At 36.6% G+C, this 20,786-nt stretch overlaps 1 protein-coding gene across 1 annotated transcript in view; it reads left to right on the plus strand.

The window, feature by feature from the left end:
* Positions 1–19,212, plus strand: part of LOC125230408 — a 59,414-nt gene extending 40,202 nt beyond the window's left edge. The window contains exons 4-24 of the mRNA XM_048135546.1: positions 1,225–1,363; positions 1,886–2,112; positions 2,453–2,602; positions 2,891–3,023; positions 3,139–3,263; positions 3,627–3,746; positions 5,394–5,529; positions 6,031–6,100; positions 9,105–9,282; positions 10,111–10,317; positions 10,390–10,480; positions 13,627–13,757; positions 13,928–14,107; positions 14,444–14,582; positions 14,918–15,144; positions 16,173–16,322; positions 16,440–16,572; positions 16,701–16,825; positions 17,174–17,293; positions 17,770–17,905; positions 18,312–19,212. Coding sequence (XP_047991503.1) covers positions 1,225–1,363; positions 1,886–2,112; positions 2,453–2,602; positions 2,891–3,023; positions 3,139–3,263; positions 3,627–3,746; positions 5,394–5,529; positions 6,031–6,100; positions 9,105–9,282; positions 10,111–10,317; positions 10,390–10,480; positions 13,627–13,757; positions 13,928–14,107; positions 14,444–14,582; positions 14,918–15,144; positions 16,173–16,322; positions 16,440–16,572; positions 16,701–16,825; positions 17,174–17,293; positions 17,770–17,905; positions 18,312–18,388 — 2,994 coding nt within the window. The 3' untranslated portion in view covers positions 18,389–19,212. The remainder of the gene's footprint in view (positions 1–1,224; positions 1,364–1,885; positions 2,113–2,452; positions 2,603–2,890; positions 3,024–3,138; positions 3,264–3,626; positions 3,747–5,393; positions 5,530–6,030; positions 6,101–9,104; positions 9,283–10,110; positions 10,318–10,389; positions 10,481–13,626; positions 13,758–13,927; positions 14,108–14,443; positions 14,583–14,917; positions 15,145–16,172; positions 16,323–16,439; positions 16,573–16,700; positions 16,826–17,173; positions 17,294–17,769; positions 17,906–18,311) is intronic.
* The last annotated feature ends 1,574 nt before the right edge of the window (positions 19,213–20,786 follow it).

Raw genomic sequence — 20,786 nt, forward strand, 5'->3', positions numbered from 1 at the left:
TAGTTATATTATATATTTGGTGGTTCGGGCTCTCAACTCAGTCTTAAAACGAAATTTACGAACCTGTCTTCACCTAATAGTAGGTAATATATTTTCCTCGAATAAAACCATCCATTTTTGAGACAACTTTTTCAGCATCGTTCTAGAGCAGGAATACATTTAATTAATAAGGAATTTTGTTTAAAATCCCGTATACAAAAAATAACCATTAGCTATAATTATAATAGTTATTTAAAAATCTATTACGTACAGTAGTCTCTCTATTACGTACAGTAGGTAATAATGATAAAAAGATTAATGAAATATACGTATTTTAACAACTAGTTTTCATTAATTACCCGTATCCAAGACAAACATTGAATGGAGTAATCAACGAATCTATCTTGACTAAACTTGCGGGCGAAAACAAATGACAGCAATTTGTTAAAAGAAACGCCCTCCGAAAGAAATGTACCAAAGCAATGTTGCCGTCCGCCATATTTGCAAACGTTCTAAAACAAAAGAACGCGACTCTTACGCCATGGAAATAAGTTCCAGAAGATGAGTAAACATTTTCAAGAGACAAATTATTCGTTGCTTTGTCCCAACATTCTGGAGATGAATTGGAAGAGGTCTATCAAAGTTTGTAAAGAGGCGACATTTCTAGGAGATCAGTGCTTGTCGTTGGGTTTAATTGCTTTTAAATGCAGATTAAAATTTATTTTACCACACCAACTGGAAACTTATTTTTTTAGAAACGAATGAGAAAGTTGCAATTGCTCTTCAAGAGTGCAAAGATCTGATATTTCATAAGAAAATTAACTTAAAGTCCTTAGCTGGCTGGTAGAATTGACCTTTAAATTTAATGATGATTTGGAATCACAAATGTTCCATAAATTAATGGATTTGTTTTAATTTGATGTTTTACAGTTAGCATTATCCTTATTAACCTATTGGTTCGAGCTTTTAAACAAAAACTTGACCTCCTTGTAAATGTAAAGGATTGTCACGTCAGCTAGGCTAGTTGTTCCTTCCGGGTCATTTTTTTAATGTATTTTTTTAATTGGTAATTAATGGGTTTGATTTAATTTGATGTTTTAACCTATTTATTAACCGATTTATTAACCTATTAGTTCGAGCTTTTAAACAAAAACTTGACTCCCTTGTAAATGTAAAGGATTGTCACGTCGGCTAGGCTAGTTGTTCCTTCCGGGTCATTTTTTCAATGTATTTTTTTTTTTTCAGGGTGGGTGGGTAGCTGTTTGCGCTTGCCGAATTCTCATGGGCCTGACTCAAGGTCTTCTGTATCCCAGTCTTCACGGTTTACTGGGCCAGTGGTCACCAGTGTCTGAAAGAAGTCGAATGGGAACCATTGTATATGCAGGTAAATTATGACTTTAAAGATTTTCACCACGACACGTATTTTTGAAAAAAAAAATAGAAATTTGGTATACGAGTAGGTAATGCGTTTATTAAAAGATGACTCACGTTATACAGACAGGGTCCAGACTAGAAGTGTCAGTGTTTCGTTTTAACTGTGGCTCGTCACTTTTGGTACAAATATCAAAACTTTGTCCTGAACTTTTCTCTACTGTGCACAACTATTTAAAACCTTGTAGGTGAATAACACGTAGACAAAAAACTTATCCCTAAAATATTGGTTGCACTGAAAATATCTGGACATGGTTTTAAGTTTGACCTTTTATGCTTCCGGTTTATTAGTTCACCAACCTTTAACTGATATAATTATCATAATTCTCCTCTACCCTGTTCATTTGGGGTCGGCGTACGTAAACATAAGTATGTGTGAGTTACAATAAGTTCATAATCACACACAGTCCATTCACTTTTACCATGGTTTCCCTGACTGATTTGAATTGATCACAAATGTGGTGTAATTTTTCAGGAGCTCAGCTAGGCACCATAATCGAAATGATGTCAGCCGGAGTGCTCTCAGCAAGCAGGTGGGGCTGGCCTTCCGTTTACTACGTCACAGGAGCCACCTGCTTGGGCTGGTCTCTTCTGTGGATCATCTTTGGTGCCTCCACGCCGGGTATGAGCCGATGGATCTCGAAAGAGGAGAGGAAGTATATTGAGACAAATACTTCTTCGGCAGATATAAGTGAAGCCAAGGTTAGTACGATCCATAAACTGAAGTTACGTTAAAGAAAAAATAACAAAGTTCTCCACAAGAGAAAGCCAAATTCAAATAGACGTCTTCATCACGGCTAATGCCATGAACCACTTGGAACCCCGGAACTGGTCAAAAACTTTCTGCTAGTGCTGGTGCCTTAGTGAGAATAGGCATCATTGGCTAACTCTAAGGATCATTCATTCCATACGTATTTTTCACAAGATTTTGATAGCGAGAGACATTGGTGCTCCATCTATAAACAAATTTAGGATCAAATCAATTACACATTTTTTATTAGGCTTGTATTACAAATAAGTATTAATATACCACATTTTTTAGAAAATGGTTACCCCATGGAAGAGCATTTGGACCTCGCTTCCCTTCTGGGCTATCCTGCTAGCGCATAGCGGACAGAGTCTTGGTTTCTGGACGCTCCTCACTGAAATGCCCTCCTACATGTCTAAAGTTCTTGGGGTCGACATTAAAAGCGTAAGTTTGAAAAATTAATACTAATTTTGATCTCAAACTAAATTTGATCAGAGATATGGCGAAAATCTAGACGTGTTTCTAGTAGCTCAATTGTAATAGCATGGGCCAATGATCTAATCGCGAATTCTAGTTACGCTGAAAACACGCACTAACAATTTTTTGGTCAATAATTAAAAACTGATTAATATTTACTACAAATTCTTATGATTTCCTTTTATCTTAGAGTTGATTTTCGTTCATTATTATCGCTATTAAGTATTTATCGAGAAAAATTTATTTGCATTTCAGAATGGCCTCCTGTCAGCACTTCCCTATGTCGCGATGTACATCCTCAGTTTCATCTTCAGCTGGTCGGCGGACTTCCTTATCAACAGAAATATTTGTTCCATGTCCACTACACGAAAAATATTCAACACTATTGGTATGTTCAATGCAATTTGTAGTCCGGGATCTTTGACAACATGATTTTAGAAATTTTATTCGTTAATTGTACTAACATTAACAGAAAAACTTCAGATACATTTATTGTTTTACAGCATTCTGGGGTCCTGCAGCCGCATTGTTGGTCCTCTCCTACCTTCCACCGGGACACTTGACATTAGCGGTTGCCATTTTAACAGTCACAGTTGGATTAAACGGCGCTCACTATGCCGGTTTCTTGGTATGTAAGATTATTGTAATTTTTGTAATAAGTAAAGTAAAACCGAACGAACCTTATACATACGGTAATCAAGATTTTAGTGAACATACCTCAAGACAAAAGAAGTCAACTAAAGTCCTTCTGCGTTATGTAATTTCCAAAGAGAAATCTGGTGCTGAGAATTGAATGAAATACTGTCCCGATTTGTAAAGATGAGAACATCGAGTGTTTTTGTTGTTAGTTTGGATTTACCTACACTTTACTTTCCCTTTTGCCGAGCTGGACTTAAGAATCCCAAAATCAATTAAGCTTTAATATAATATGCTCACCGGTGAATTCTGAAGTTTAAAGTTACTTTAACGTTGTGTTTTTTTATTCTTTCAGATAACACACATTGATATATCTCCGAACTTCGCCAGTACCTTGATGGGTATAACCAATGGCTTTGGAAACATTTTCTCCATTTTAGCGCCACTCAGTGTCTCAGCTGTGGTCAGAGATGAGGTATTTCTTGTTATGAGACATTAACAAAAATCAGTAATGAGTATATTAGGGGAAGTTTGAAAGTTGCACCTATAACGGAAAAGAGGACAAGCAGGTCGGCGTGGTACGGGCATGTAATGAGGAATGATGAATCTCATATACTTACTTAGGCAAATGAATGTTAGAGATGAATATTGAGGGATGGAAAGGAATGAAAGGGGATATGAGAAAGAAAGACGTGAGTGTTGAGTTGACGAAAGATAGAGGAGAATGAAAGAGGAAGATGTGTTGTACCGACCTAGGGTTTCTGATTTCTCGACCTATTAGAAGTCTCGAGTTTCGAGAAATCTCGATCCCAAAGTCTCGAGTCTTCTCGAGTCTCGAGTCTTTTTTATAAATGGTAAAATTTTGATAAAATAATAAACGACAATATGATTAGTAGTTTTTATTGCACCACACTATTATAAAAAATGCGTAAGAGCAATAAAAATCTTCTTTGAAATAAACATAAGGCTGCTTTAAAAAAAAACGTCAAAATAATGTAAAATTGATAGTTTTAAATTTATTTTTAACAAGCAGAAACGTCTGCTAACGATTCTAAACATTTTTATATTAAAGGAAAAAATGGAAAAATTTACGCTTCCGGCGGGACTTGAACCCGCATCATTTGCAATCCGTGCAAGGCTCTTAACCAATTGAGCTACGGAAGCCACGCCGGACATCGCAAATCTTTCCATGCCTTTCCTTATACAGAAGGTAAAAAGTTGCATTTCACTTCAGGTCGTACTTTACATTCGGGACTCGAGACGTCTCGAGTAGCTGTCATATTTTTCTCGTCTCGAATGAAGCTGAAATTCTCGAGGTCTCGAGTTCGAGACTCTCGAGCAGAAACCCTATACCGACCCCACATAACGTGGGATAAGGGTAGGAGGAAGAAGAAGACACATTTATAAATATAGCGCTTCTGGTTTTCGTGCTGACTCTTAAGTTCATTAAAATTAGATACTTACTTACTTTTAAAATTTAAAATAAAAATACAGGGTCTTTAATAGTAATTGAGCGCCATTAAAAAGGTTGAGAATATAACAACCTCTTTCCGATCAATTTAAAAATTTATCGGTGTTAGGTGAAAAAATGTTCAGGCGCTTTTTAATTATCAAAGAAATCACTTTAGTAGGCGGTGGAAGTCGTTATCGAAGTTACTCAGGTTTGCAGGATCGAATTACTTTAGTAAATAATCGATTTTTAATAATGTAACCTTAAAAAATAGTTTTCTGTGTTAGAAAATAACGGGTTACTATATTTAAGACGATTCAAATTGAATTGAGTGAATTTGATTATAATATGAGTTTTAAATGATTCACGGTTACTTTAATTAGAATTATATTGACCGGGATATGGACCATACGACCTATTTGATTTTCGTCGAGCTCCTGATATTTCGATGCGGTACATGCAATTATGATCACAGGTAAATGAAGGTTTTGTATTGGTTGACAACAACTTTGAAATCTAGCCGTGATCTTCAGTTACATTACAGTATGCATGCTACTGCGATTCAACATTGGGAGCTCAACAAAGATCAAATAGGTACATAACCGCGGTCTATATCCTGATCAATATGTCTATATTCTATATAAGTATTTATCTTTTTTTACCGTTTTTTAGACGAGCGCTTCCGAATGGCGAAAGGTCTTCTTCATGTCCATCGCTTTCTACTTCCTCAGTAACCTGTTTTATATCCTCTTTATGTCTGGCAATGTTCAACCTTGGAATGAAACCATCACAGAAAATAATAGTTTAGGTAAGTTTTTTATATCAAGTAAATTGGTTTTTGGCTTTTACAAGTTTCTCATACATCGTCGACTTTACTTTTTTTTTATAATTTTTACACAGATTGACTGAGCCCCACGGTAAGCTTAAGAAGGCTTGTATTGTGGGTACTCAGACAATGGTATATTTAATATACAAATACACATATTATTCATAGAAAAATTGTTCCTGAGTCATGGATATGACTCAGGAACAAATATCTGTGCTCATCACACAAATAAATGCCCTTACCGGGATTCGAACCGGGAACTGCGGCTTAGCAAGCAGAGTCATTATCCGCTAGGCCAGAGCGGTCGTCACTTTAATACTGTTTACTGAATCGTGCCCCATTGAAGCCATGAAAAGCTGTAATATTACATAAAACTGTATGTAACATTTTTATTTTAAAATATAACACGTTAAAACAAATAAAAATCTACAAATTCGAAATTAGTGACGACGTTTTTTTTAATGTTTTTTTCTTTATTCACAGAAGATGGAGTAAAAAGTAATGAAGAAAAATCGAGAAAGAACAAAAGCAGTTCAAACTATGGAGAGGAGAAGTTTTAGTTTTAGTAGAAGTTTTAATGCGGTGTAATACATACATACATACATACAATCACGCCTGCATCCCATAAAGGGGTAGGCAGAGCACATGAAACTACTAAAGCTTCAGTGCCACTCTTGGCAAATAAGGGGTTGAAACGAGGGGTTGCGGTGTAATGTAAATATTAATTTATTTGTTAGCTGTGCTAGCTAGTCATGTAATTTAGTTTTAGAGATAACCAAGAGCTCAAAGTATCTAAATGCAAGAAGTGACAATAATAATTTATAAAATATTTTGAGCTTAAAATATGTGTGACTATTATTTTATGTAATAACGTAAGTAGTTGTAAATTATTAGTTAATTTTCATAAACTTTAAAAAATATGAGAGCAGTTATTATCTATTACAATATTACAAGTGTTATGTGATTAATTCAGAGCTTACAAAGAATTTAAACTATTTTTATTAATGTACAATTTGCTCCTTACGAGATAAAGGCGTTTTGAACTGAAGTACCATAATACAATTATTATGTAGAATTTGCGTGTTACATATTAATATTTTTATAATAAGCTAAATAACACCAAAATAGTTTTTTTATTTGTCTAATTTTTAAATGATTTAACATTCATCTGTTTCGTTCGTCACTAGTCACATTTCAGAATGATAATGGCTAAAAGTTAAAATTTACCTTAAATAAAATACGTTATCTTAAGCTGCGCAAAGATGAATAAAAAGGTCCGATGTATTTCAGTTTCAACACGACTTACAAAAAACAAATTTGCACTTGTCTTTGCAATTTTTGAGGTATAGACATGTTGAAGTATTTATTAGTGTGATCGAGATATAAATCCACCTATCACATAGTATCAAAGAGGATCGAGTATTATAGAGCGTTATTGTCAAAGTAAAATGTGTAATCACAGTGCATAGACTGCCATCTCTCGACACAAGCTTAGAACTTTTGAACCTCAGTTTTGACAATTTGGCCCATATTCTTAGTTTGATATGTATTAAAATGTCAAATATTAATATTAGCGCCATCTAGCCGAGCGTTCCCCAAAGGTGTAACGCCATCTAGGCCACCGTACCTTTTTCTCTATGGCTTTGAGGTACGTTTTTTCTTAGACTTTATCCGTCTATACGGAGTTACATATGTCTTTGCATAGTATCTAATAATATATATAATATATATAGGTCATTTTGATATCTTTAAAGTATTAATATGCGTCCAAGACCGATATATTACCTATTTATAGTGATCTCACTTGTTACCACAAAGTGGGTACCTTACCTAACTACCGCATTAACACGAAGTCTCAAGTTAGACCGGGCCGCGGATTCTGGCGATTCATTATCTATACAGGTTGTTTCAATGAACGTAATTCAAAATAAGTGATTCCGGCTCTATTAACGACGAAGATATTATATTGCATGTAGGTATTCAGACCTTAAAATTGGACGTAATTAAATTTTGCAAATTTTCTAACAAAATAAATAAATCCAATTCTGGAAATGTGGACACTCATTGTGACGTCATGGCATGTCTTGCTATATGTTAGTTGTAGGTGTCTTATCAGTTATCAAGGTGTTGATTATTGTGACAGGTAACATGTCAGAATGCATTTTATTCATAAGATGTCAGTCTAGATAACCAAAAAGGTGAGTTTATACTACAAAACTAGGTTCGAACTATTTTCTCTTAACAACCTAGGAAGGGTTAAACCATGTTGTGACCAAATTAACAGAATTTAGGAAAACAATGATACTAATGATTATTAATTAGTTTAACAACACGCGACCTAAGATAGTGTTTTAGCAATAGGAAGACGAGTTTGAATAACATGTTTTGTATTACGTTCATTGGAACACCCTGTATAAGAAATTCCACGTGATCATCAGTCACTGAAAATGATGTGCCGGACGCCTCGGCCCGGCCCGTGCCGGCTCGGCTCGGCTCGGCTTAGCGTGAGTCATCCTTTAAACTGATAAGTCGTTCATTGGTTAGCAGCAACAAATCTGTGAAAGCAATGGTTAGTACTGTAATTAATGAATTGTTTGTTATATTCTTTTGGTATTAGGTCATTTAGAAATGTGTCACAATAAAAATACGTTCCATTTGTTATTAATCGAAGCTACAAGAAAGAGACTTTAAAGAACTTCAATTACTGTTCGGTGCGAAATGGGAATTCTTCAATTCCGGAAAATAGATGTAGGTACAAAAAAACTATGAAAGTACGTCAATGATAGTATCCCCCAACTAAAACTATGATAAATTGACATAGGCATTTAGCACAGTTTTAACACGTTCACAAATATTCAGATTTTCTCATTCGGCTACTTTGTTACCCTTGTTCCGGGCCCGAACTTATAACAATCGTTCGTCGTGACCCATGTAACTATATATGTATGTACATATGAACGTGTTATAATTAAGTTACAAACTATTTAAAATAGCTTTCCCGGGATTATCCTAAAATTCCTAAAGAACTCTAAGATTGTCCACAGAACCCAGAAACTGGTCTTTCAAAGTAACCACATCAAAGACTCCTTTTTGTCTAAATTCCAGGGTCTATTATTTTTGAGCGTTTCAAGAATGGTGCTAATAATAAATATAGCTTATGATTTAATGTAAATAGTTAGGTAACGAAAGTATTTATTTGTAAAGCTGAAATAGAATAAAGATATTGAAAATGTTTAAGCGTTTTTTTTTTCACAACAAAATAATTAATTCACTTACAGTATAATGTTGAATCTAGAACAGTTGGTCGCAGGTTCGAGTCCTGCCGGAGGAGGTGCGAATTTTGCCATATTTTAAATTAAAGGAATAATTTAAAAATATTTAAATAAGTTAAATCTTGGCATAGAAATTAGCCATGTTTCCAATTGGCAAGGCATAAGAGTCAGCACATCATTTATGTAATTAATATCACTACATTGAAAAAATCTCTTATCTCACAATGAAGTTAAAACGCAGTAAGAATGCATTCTGTTCAATATATTTTTTCTTTTCATTGACAGAAGAACATATTTGTACAAGATTTTTCAAAGTGGTGACGATAAGTATATAGCTAACATTCGTAAACATCTCGTGGAACAGATTCCTTCAGAATCAGAAGAAGAACAGAACTCTGAAAACGATCGAAATGTGTTTCTTGGCCGACTTCCTATAGAGCCTGGATCATTAGTTCTATTGCCTGTAAGCCATTATGTATTGAAATCTTCAACTAGATAAAAAAAAACTGAAATCTACTAGTACGCTGGGTTGGTACAACGTACCTATGAAGTTTATAAAGTATTTACGCAGCTTAAGAGTTGGTTCTATAATAACAAATCTTAATTTTGGCTTAGATATTATTCTCAAAAATATTTAAACATTATAATCGCTCCTGTGCGCATGAGTGGGGATTGAGACAATATCAATAACTACAGGCCGATATCAGTGCTACCTGATGTTATGTTAAAGATCCTAGATAAGATACTACCTAAATGACATGTCACAAAATTTAATCTTTTATCACAAAATCAATTTGATTTTAGACACGGAAAACAAGTGAAGATGCCATAACTGTCCTTATGTCACGTCTAGCTGTGGAAACCTTAGATAGTAATAAGAAGTGCGTAGTATTTAGGGGTCTTGCTTATTTTATCAAATTTAAAATATTCTATCATATGTCTCACCCCCTAATGTTGTACATACGCTGTCACTATATACAAATAACAGTTACTACTGTCCAAGTGTTTTGTATAAGTAACTACACTTTTGTTGTGTTATAAACGCCCATTACTGCTAATTATAATGACAAGAGATTCATAATAAGTGAATTGTAAAATTCTGAATGAGATTAAATGTTATAAATCTATATTTCTTGAACTAAAAAAAGGCTTTTGATACCGTCTCTATTCCTATGCTTGTTATGCTTGTACACAAACTAGAGAAAAAAGGGGTTAGAGAAACACAAGTTTCTTTGTTAACAAGTTAGTTTTCTGGCAAGAAACCACAAGTCAAGCTGGGGAAACTTATCAGTGGGATGACAGAATGTCATATGGTTTGCCACAAGGAAGTGTATTGGGGCCTACCCTGTTCTTGGTTGACATCATCGACCTCTGTGAAATGGCCATTCCATATGCAGAAACCTTCTCCTATGCAGATGACACAGCCATAGTATTTACTGAGGCTGAATCTAATGCTGAATCAGGGATGGCTCTGATCTCTACATCGTTATTTATCTCTGTGAGTCTGACAATCAGTAAATATAAACTTTGAGTTCTTCGCGGCTTACTCTAATAACGTATCATATATGAATGTGGCAACGACGCAGTGTCTACGATAAAACCCTCTACGCTCCGGCAGCCGTACAGATTCGCCCGGCCCGTATCGACAACTCGATTGATAGGTATATAAAAACAGTTTCAATAGTAACCGGCGCAAACGCCAACTTCCTGCTCACTCGGCAATGCTTTGAGTAGCTAAATACAAACCGCGACACATTGCAGTTAATGAATAAAAAAAACGAATACACCTAAAAGTAAAATACTTATATATTTTTTTATTAGTAAATTTTGAGTTCAAAACAATGGTGGCTATGACGCAACAGGTTCGGGCGCCAAAACCAGGTAGCAATTTTTATTATTATTTGATACACTAGCAGCTGATAGATGATGCGTGTATATCACTGCACTTGTTTTTCTATAGTTACTGTTTATATTTTAGTTTTAAATGTTGTTAAATTTTAGTAGCAGTATTAGTAGTAGTAGCACTCTTTATTGTACAAAAACATATAACGCAGTAACTAAATAGGTAACAGTAAATAATTACAAAGTATAAAGTTAAACAGTTAAACAGTACAAAGGTAAACATCCCTTAGAGGGATCTCTTCCAGTTCGAAAATTGGATGTCATGATTTTCTCGGGACGTCAAGTTTAAATACCTGGGGGGTTACCATGACGTGCTAAAGCCGTTCAGTTTAGGTTGAGAGAGAGGGACGGAGCTATGTAACTGCTATAGGTGTGTCCCTTTCTCTCAACCTAAACTGAACGTCTTTAGTACGTCATGGTAACCCCCCTGTTTGCTTCTTGAACACCCCTTTACCTATATGCAGCGAAAACCGGTTTCTAGACATCATAGATTCCTACTTTAACTGGAAAAGTCACGTCGATAAAGTACGTGCTAAATTGAGTGGAGCCGTTTTTGCACTTCCCATCATATCACACGGATGCCTTATCCGTGTACTGTGCTCATTTTCATTCATTATTATCACACGGAACAATAATATGGGGTAACTCGACTGATTCGAAATATCTCTTCATAATACAAAAGTACTTTGGCCGGAGTAAATGCCAGACACTCATGCAGATGCAATATTTGTAGAACAACGCATTTTGACCCATTTTTCACAAAACCTATTTGAAACTATGACTATGACCTTAGCTCAAAAAACCCTCACGTCATAGGAGCAATATTATGAACGACTTCCAACTGGACTGTGTGACCAAACTTTCAGACGCCTATTGAGAGTTTTTGTGTTGCAGACCGTTTCATTTCGTTAATGAATATAATGAATCTTATACTTTTAAACGAGCAATTCTTGTATATTTATTTATTTATTTATTTACACTGACGATCTCGGAAACCGCTCTAACGATTTCGCAGAAATTTGTTATGTGGGGGTTTTTGGGGGTGAAAAATCGGTCTAACTTATCCTTAGGTCCCGGAAAACGCGAATTTTCGAGTTTTCATGCATTTTTCTTCGCGCGCCATCTCGTATGCAGTAGTTGTACTGTTAAGACAGAATTCTTTCGGTCGATGTAAGTACTATTTATTGCAAACACTAGATGGCGACACAGGTCAAGGCTAGAACGAATAGAAAATACACTATTTGAGTTTTTGTGGCGAAATGCGCGCCATCTCGTGTGGAGTAGTTGTGTTGTTAAGGCTGAGAATTCTTTCGCTCGATGTAGGTACTATTCATTTTTGAACTAGATGGCGACACATGTCAAGGATACGAAACAGAACCGAGCGAAGCTCGGTTGCCCAGATATTATTATTGGTTATTTAAACGATACACTGCAGATCATAACATACATACATACATACAATCACGCCTGTATCCCATAAAGGGGTAGGCAGAACACACGAAACTACTAAAGCTTCAGTGCCACTCTTGGCAAATAAAGGGTTGAAAGAAAACGAAACTGTGACATTGCAGTGACAGGTTGCCAGCCTCTCGCCTACGCCACAATTTAACCCATATCCCATAGTCGCCTTCTACGACACCCACATCATAAACCCCACCCACCCAGATCATAAATTGACATTAATTAATTTTCAATATCATTGTTCTTAATTAGGTTATAGGATATGCAATATTTATTAATTGATATTTTATTGAATTTCTTGTAATTTGACTTATATTTTTGCCACCGCTACAACAGGAGATAATACTTTGACATTTATTTGATATCGTTTGATAATGTAATCTGTATTATGAAACAAATTAATCTAATCTAATCTGTAGGGTCGATCATACGGCAATAAATCTCGTACAGACAAGATCATGTCGCCCGATTAGATACGATTAAATGACAGATAGTCATGTGAAAAATTTAGTAAGCCGAAGTCACTCCCTGTCATTGTTTGTGACAGTTCTGATATCATAGCAACATTCTTGTTATATCTGATTTCAATTAGACTAAGAGCCCATAGCCGCCAGGCCTCAATTTTCTCAAGGATAAAATTTTGGTATAATGAAGAGTTAGTATCGATCACAGTCCTACAATATACGACAATCAACCTGCAATGCAACTATGTCAACTACACTACATCCCTTCGGATATCCAATGGTTATACAACCTTGGATCTATTTAAAAACAAGGTTGTATTAAGATGGGTTACGCCGGGGCACGCAGGTATCGTAGGTAATGAAAAATCCGACGAATCTGCACGTACAGGGCCTGAAGGAGTCCAGAAACCCAGAGTCCTTCTGTGGTATCCCGAAGCCTAACTAAACTCACCCTAAAAACCTACTCTCAATGCAAAACCATTCAGCTGTGAAGAACCATGCCAGGCATGAACCATTCAAAGCTCTCACCAGGGGGGTTACCATGACGTGCTAAAGCCGTTAAGTTTAGGTTGAGAGAGAGGGACGGAGCTATGTAACTGCTATAGCTGTGTCCCTTTCTCTCAACCTAAACTGAACGTCTTTAGTACGTCATGGTAACCCCCCAAGGCCTTCAACAATAAGGCAATACTTGAATGCCTTGGCGTTGTTGAAGAACCAACTTCGCAACCTAATAAGGGTGCTTGGCTGAGCACTGCCACCTAAATAAGCATATGCACACTTTAAGGAAGCATGCGAACCGGCTGTGCAGATTTTTAAGTCTGAAGAAACGCCCTTGCATATCCTTGCAGAGTGTTAATATCATCGTCAAGCCATTTCCTATTGCAATGTCATAAGATATTACCTATATGTGTGTTAATGAAGTTAAATAAAACCGTTTGATACCTTATTCATCAATTTAAATTGACTCGTTTTTCTTCCAGATATAAAGTTCGGAATGCGTCACGTCATGGTATTTCTACTGTTCCTGTCTACCACTGTTGCTTACGCCACACGCGTCAGTATGAGCATGGGAATCGTAGCCATGACCAGTCCCAACGACTATGGATACCCTGTGAGTGTTCCTATTGGTAATGTCCTTGGTCGTTTTGTTCGACATGTGACTATTTTATAGCGTTATCCCAACAATTTGCCACGGCTCTTGAGAGCTTGGGACCAGCTTTCTCGGTCAGGTACCTGCCTATGTCGTAAAAAAAACAGTTGAATAACATTATATTTTTCTAGGTTTTCGAGTGGTACCGGAGCATCCAAGACATAATCCTTTCATCCTTCTTCTGGGGCTACATACTGCTTCAGATCCCTGCTGGTATGATGGCCGGAAGGTTTGGGGGCAAAAACCTTATTTTGACTGCGATGCTGATCAATGGTGTCGTTAATTTTCTCGTGCCATATGCTGCTCAAAAGGCATGTAATCAGAATCAATTACTCAAACCTGACTGGTGACGAAATCCTCACTGAGTTAACTACATTTTAATAATCATGATCATTATCATTAAAACAATCATCCCTTTGATTTCGTTTTCCGTAAATGTTGTATCACTCACTGTGTATCTATTACGTTTCTGTTTACACCTTGAATAAATGCTCACTGGCTAAGACTTCTACTAAAAAGTTACTTGGAAAATATTTTAGCTAAGTAATTTCTCTAAGGAAATATTTCCGTGCAGCGAAAATTTTAACCGTTACTGCAAAAAGTTCCATGTGGAACTAACTGCCATATTGAATATGTTTTCTTGTCAGGGTGGGTGGGTAGCTGTTTGCGCTTGCCGAATTCTCATGGGCCTTGGTCAAGGTCTTCAGGTTCCCAGCCTTCACGGTTTGCTTGGACAGTGGTCACCAGTTTCTGAAAGAAGTCGAATGGGGACCATAGTATATGCAGGTAATTTTTTTTTCTAGGTTTTTGACCATGTTTCTATTAAAGAATTAGAAATTTAGCATAGGCAAGGGTATTTTAAAGAATGATTCACTTTAGACTGGGCTGGGTCCAGGCCGAAACTTCCGACACTTAATTTCTATGGCTAAATAAATATTGGTTGAACAGAAAAGGCATGGTTTTGCATCAGACCTTTAAAACAACACCTAAGAATAAACAGTTAGTTTTACTTCTCATAATTATCAACAGAAATAGTTTGTGATCAGCAGCGCAAGCTTCGTTAAGTGGACATAAAACAAATCGGCTACAGGCTTTGTCATCTACATAAATATCTATTTTAGGAGCTCAACTAGGCACCGTAATCGAAATGGTATCAGCCGGAGTGCTCTCAGCAAGCAGGTGGGGCTGGCCTTCCATTTACTACGTCACGGGAGCCGCCTGCTTGAGCTGGTCCCTTCTGTGGATCATCTTTGGGGCATCCACGCCGGGTATGAGCCGTTGGATTTCGAAGGAGGAGAGGAAGTTTATTGAAACAAATACTTCTTCGGCTGATATAAGCAAAGTGAAGGTAAAGACGTATATTTATTAACTAACATAATTATATCATATGTTAAAGAAAAAGTAACAAAGCCTTCCAGTGATAAAGTCCAGTGAAACAGAGCTATCGCGGCTAATGCCATGAACCATTGGGAAGGAACTCCGGAACTGGTCCCAAATTCATCAAAAGCCGTCTTAGGTAGTTACATGATACCGTTCGTCACCGTATGAGCGTTCGCTAAACTCACAGACCAACCCCTATAGACATCTATTACAAGACGACTCGCGGTGGCCAGCCTTCCTAGTATTTGCACTGATATAAGCGCGGGCGCTCGCCGTGCCCGATCAGTATCGACCAAGTAACAGACCCGAAAGCAGCGCGTGTTTTTCGCACAAAAAAATTGGAAAAGGGTATTTTGATGCCTTAAAGATGTCCACCTGTAGTGTGAAATGGTGTGGAAAGGTAACAAGAAGCTCAAATTTAAAAACAGACGGCATTACATTCCACAAATAAGTCATATTTATAATTTATTCAGAGCCGGCATAGGTCAACTTACATTGGCCACTTACGCGTCAGTAGAGGGACAGTCATACTTCTGTCCCTTTTCATCTGGCGCGACTGCCCGCCGTCCTTGAAACGGCCAATCACAGCGCGCTTAACACATTCCCCGCCCGCTCCTCGCACCCCAAACACTGGTGACTCGTATCGCGAACCAAATATACAAGACTGCCACTCTATAGGAGGTTCTCTGTGGCTAAACTGTACGGGAAGTTCCCTAGACCTCTGCTGCGTAAAGTTGATGTGTCTGTTAAATGTGGGTGAGGCAACTGACCCTTACTGAGAGTCACTGTGAGACTAGGTGTCATTGACCAACTCTAAGGGTGGGCTTTCACCTCCCACACGAGTTTTAGAGAGATTGGTACCTACTGTCGTCTATGATCTTTGATTTAATCCCAAGGTTGTTTCTTGTTATTTCATATTCTTTATTTATTTATTGCATTATTGTTAGGATCATATTTATGCATTACAGATAACTTTTAACATATCACATATTTTAGAAAATGGTGACCCCATGGAAGAGCATTTGGACCTCGCTACCCTTCTTGGCTATCCTACTTGCGCATTGCGGACAAAGTCTTGGTTTCTGGACGCTCCTCACTGAGATGCCCTCCTACATGTCTAAAGTTCTTGGGGTTGACATTAAAAGCGTAAGTTTGAAAAATGCATACTACCTAATTTTGATCTTAAACTAAATTTAATAATTAAAATTGTAAACTAATTTCCCTTGGAAAATATTTCTTCAAAATAATATATTTGCATTTCAGAACGGCTTCTTATCTGCACTTCCCTATGTTGCGATGTACATCCTCAGTTTCATCTTCAGCTGGTCAGCGGACTTCCTTATCAACAGAAATATTTGTTCCATATCCACTACACGAAAAATCTTTAACACTATTGGTATGTTTAATAGTGCAGCATTTTGACAATTTATGATTTTTGAATTTTTTTTTCATAAATTCTAGTAACATTCACATGAAAACTTTCAAATAGTGTGATTTTGTCGGATATATTTGGTTTTGTCGCAGCGTTTTGGGGTCCTGCAGCCGCATTGCTGGTCCTTTCCTATCTTCCACCGGGACACTTGGCACTAGCGGTTGTCATTCTAATAGTCACAGTTGGATTAAACGGCGCTCAATACGTCGGTTTCTTGGTAAGGTTAATATTGTAATTTTTGTTATAAATAAGTAAGATAAAACCGACCGTTATGATACACGCGATGCAAGACTGGTGTCTACCTCAAGACAAAATAAATCAAATTAATGTAAAATAAACTGACTGTCGGCTGAAGTTGCTTTTCGTGCGGTACCCAAGTACGGTCCAGAGAAATTCTGGTGTTCTTTACCCCTGCAATTAAATGAAATACTGCCCCAACTTGTCGAGAATAGCGAGTATTTTGGTTGTTATTTTGGATTTCTTTACCTTTTATATTACCGCGGAGCTGAACTGAATAATTCCAAACTATTTATTATTTTATATATTATTTTTTTATCGTTTTCAGATAACACACATTGATATATCACCGAACTTTGCCAGTACCTTGATGGGTATAACCAATGGCATTTCAAACATTTTCTCCATTTTAGCGCCACTCAGTGTCTCAGCTGTGGTCAGAGATGAGGTATTTATTGTTTGATACAGCTATTAAAAAAGAAAGGGTTATTCTTACAATTCCAATTGAATTTAGCGAATTTATTAATAATAATGTAAGATTTGAATAACTCGCGGTTATTTTAATTAGAATTATGACCGTGGATATAGACTATGATTGATTACCTTTTTGATTTTTATCGCGCTGACCTTATAATTCGTTGCAGTTATGTATGGTATTATGCATTATAAAAAAAAAAAAAAAAAGTTATTAATCACGGTCTATGACTATAACCTGGCAGGCAATCATGGTCGCGCGATAAACGATAAAACATCAGGCCGTCCCTATCGCACTTACAAATAGTGTGATAGGGACGGCCTGATGTTTTATCATTTATCGCGCGCCCTTACTTGCCTGTCTGGTCAACATAAGTCTAAATTCATTTATCTATAGTTATATACCTATTAGTTATATACGTTGTATTGTGTTACAACACATTTTTTTAGACGAGCGCTTCTGAATGGAGAAAGGTCTTCTTCATGTCCATCGCTTTCTACTTCCTCAGTAACCTGTTTTATATTATCTTCATGTCTGGAGAAGTTCAACCTTGGAATGAAATTATTACCGAAAATAACAGTTTAGGTAAGTTTAAAATGTCGAGTTTTCAATATTACTTTTAACGAATTTCCATAAAGCTTTTTATTTATAAAATTTCCTTAAAATCTTGTACATGTTTTTCATATCTTGTGGACTTCTGCTCCCCGGGATGTCCCTCTCCCCGGGATGTCTCTCTCCCCGGGATATCCCGGCGTCAAGATAAATGTTGAAGCTTTTCTCTAAACTTCCAAAGACTCAATTAAAAAATTACTGGACTTCTGTCTTTAATATTTACTTAGTTTATTGAATCTTGCTTTAGTAGGTAAATCCATGCAAAGTTACAAATATTGTAATATTTATATTTTAAAGGAAAAATGAGAAACAAAACAATATCAAAAAACTTAAAATTACGTACTGACAATTATTTTTTAATTCATGTTTTTTTTTACAGAAGAGGGAGTAAAAAGTAATGAAGAAAAATCAGGAAACAAGAATAGCAGTTCAAACTATGAGGAGAAAAAGTTTTAGATTTAGTACAGTAGTTTCAATGTGAAGTAATGTAAATATTAGCGATTTAATAACGTGAGTACAACCGTAGATTCATTAATTATGAAAGAAATGGTTAGTAATTATTAAAATGCTTTTAAAATGGTTTACGTTAAGCACATTATGTTATTTTTCTACCCCCGAACTGTTATTCGTCATTTACAGGGTCGTGCATAGATCTTTAAACCCTACATTTTCAAGAGAACAATGTTATTCTGATGTATGCGGTCACAGTTCACTATAGTAGAAAAAAAATCTGCAACATAGCGCGTAGTCATATACAAGTATTTCTGGTCAGGCTTTAGTTTCAACACGTTCACAAATATTTCTGTTTCCTTTCCTTACCAAGCAAAGGGCTTACACGGTGACCCTCTGCTATAGTGACCCTCAGACTCTGGTATGGTAACCCTCTGGTATGGTGACCCTCTGGTATGGTGACCCATATTCCGGAGACGAATTTAAAATTTAATTTATGACAATAGTTCGTCGTGACCCATGTATGGGTCACGGACAGTGAACGTTTTAAAATTAATTTATACATATACAAATTATAATAGTTTTCCCGGGATTATCCTAAAATTCCTAAAGTATACGAGGACTAGCCACAGAACCCCTAACCGCGGTATCTATCAAACTAACCACACCAAAGAATCCTTTTTGTCTAAATTCCAGGGCCTACTATTTTTGAGCGCTCCTTTAATGGTGCTTATAATTATTTAGCTTATGATTCTTATTGTAAATAGTTAAGTAGTTAAAGAAATATTTATTTGTAAAGCATAAATAGAATAAAGATATTGAAGACTCGAGATATTTATTCTATAGACCGTCAACCAAATCTTGTCACTAGAAAAAGGCGGCAAATTTTAAAAATCTCGGGCTAGCAACACTAGTTTTGAAAATCGGTGGAAATTCGCGTGTCATTTGTATCTTATCTGTGGAAATCTCCACCCTACCAAAAAGAGAAATAACTAGCACATATCCGTCCCTTTTTAATACATTATCTAATTCGTAAGGAAGGAGAGAGCCCCTTGAAAAAAATATATCTGTGGCTGTTCGACGTACATTGCTGGTTTTTGTTCGTTTCATAGGGATACTTTAGTTTGATGTACATTGCTACTGCCAAAGTTTGGTTGACAGGCTATAACTCCAAAATTATTAGGTACTCACTAATAAAGAAGTATAAAACGTAGAATGAAGAACTAACCAATTCATTTTGTAAAATAAATTTAATATTGGCATAATTATATTATTAAAAAAAACAGTACGTGGAGTCCCTCCGCGCGGAAGAAGTGAATAAAAAAAGAACCTCAAAAATTTTGTCAAGTGACACGTTTTTGCGTTTAGTTACGTCCATCTTTTTAACCTCCGACGCAAAAACGAAGGGGTGTTATAAGTTTCACGTGTCTGTCTGTCTATCTGTTTGTCTGTCTGTCTATGTATGTGTCTGCCTGTGGCATCGTAGTTCCCGAACGGATGAACCGATTTAGATTTAGTTTTCTTGTCTGAAAGCTGAGTAAGTCGGGAGTGTTCTTAGCCACAGAAAAACTTATGTCGCGGTCGGGGGTTTTTTCAAAATTTAATTTTTACCGTGTTCTTAGCCGGTAGTGATGTCCCGGGTTCATGAAAATCGATATTTGTTCTAGTCTATGTACATAAGTATTTGGTCGTTGTCTGGGCCTTCTTGAGCTTACCGTTTTTCAATTTGTGTAAAATGTCCTTTATTTATTTTTATTATTATTAAAATATTTTATTTACATTGCTATTTGATCAAATTTTGAAAAAACCAACAAACTCATTTTGCACTCGATCTAAATATAAAACACACACATTCCAATTCATTTCTGTTAGATCTGTCAGTGATTGAGTGAATAAGTGAATGAATGGAATGTGTGAGTCGTTGAGCGTAACGACACTGACAGAATGTTACGCAGAATTACGCGAGCTGAGTGAGCGGCATTTCACGCAAAGTAACAATGACTGAGTGTTACGCGCTGTCAGTTGGAAGTCGCATTAGAATTTTCACTTCAATTAGCCACTATTACTAACTATTTATTGCTGATATTGTTTCATGTAACATGGAAGCGCTGGTGGCCTAGCGGTAAGAGCGTGCGACTTTCGATCCGGAGGTCGCGGGTTCGAACCCCTGCTCGTACCAATGAGTTTTTCGGAACTTATGTGCGAAATGTCATTTGATATTTGCAAGTCGCTTTTCGGTGAAGGAAAACATCGTGAGGAAACCGGACTAATCCCAATAAGGCCTAGTTACCCTCCGGGTTGGAAGGTCAGATGGCAGTCGCTTTCGTAAAAACTAGTGCCTACGCCAAATCTTGGGATTAGTTGTCAAAGCGGACCCCAGGCTCCCATGAGCCGTGGCAAATGC

The sequence above is a fragment of the Leguminivora glycinivorella genome, chromosome 10 (assembly GCF_023078275.1).
Source record: "Leguminivora glycinivorella isolate SPB_JAAS2020 chromosome 10, LegGlyc_1.1, whole genome shotgun sequence".
Classification (NCBI taxonomy): Eukaryota; Metazoa; Arthropoda; class Insecta; order Lepidoptera; family Tortricidae; genus Leguminivora; species Leguminivora glycinivorella.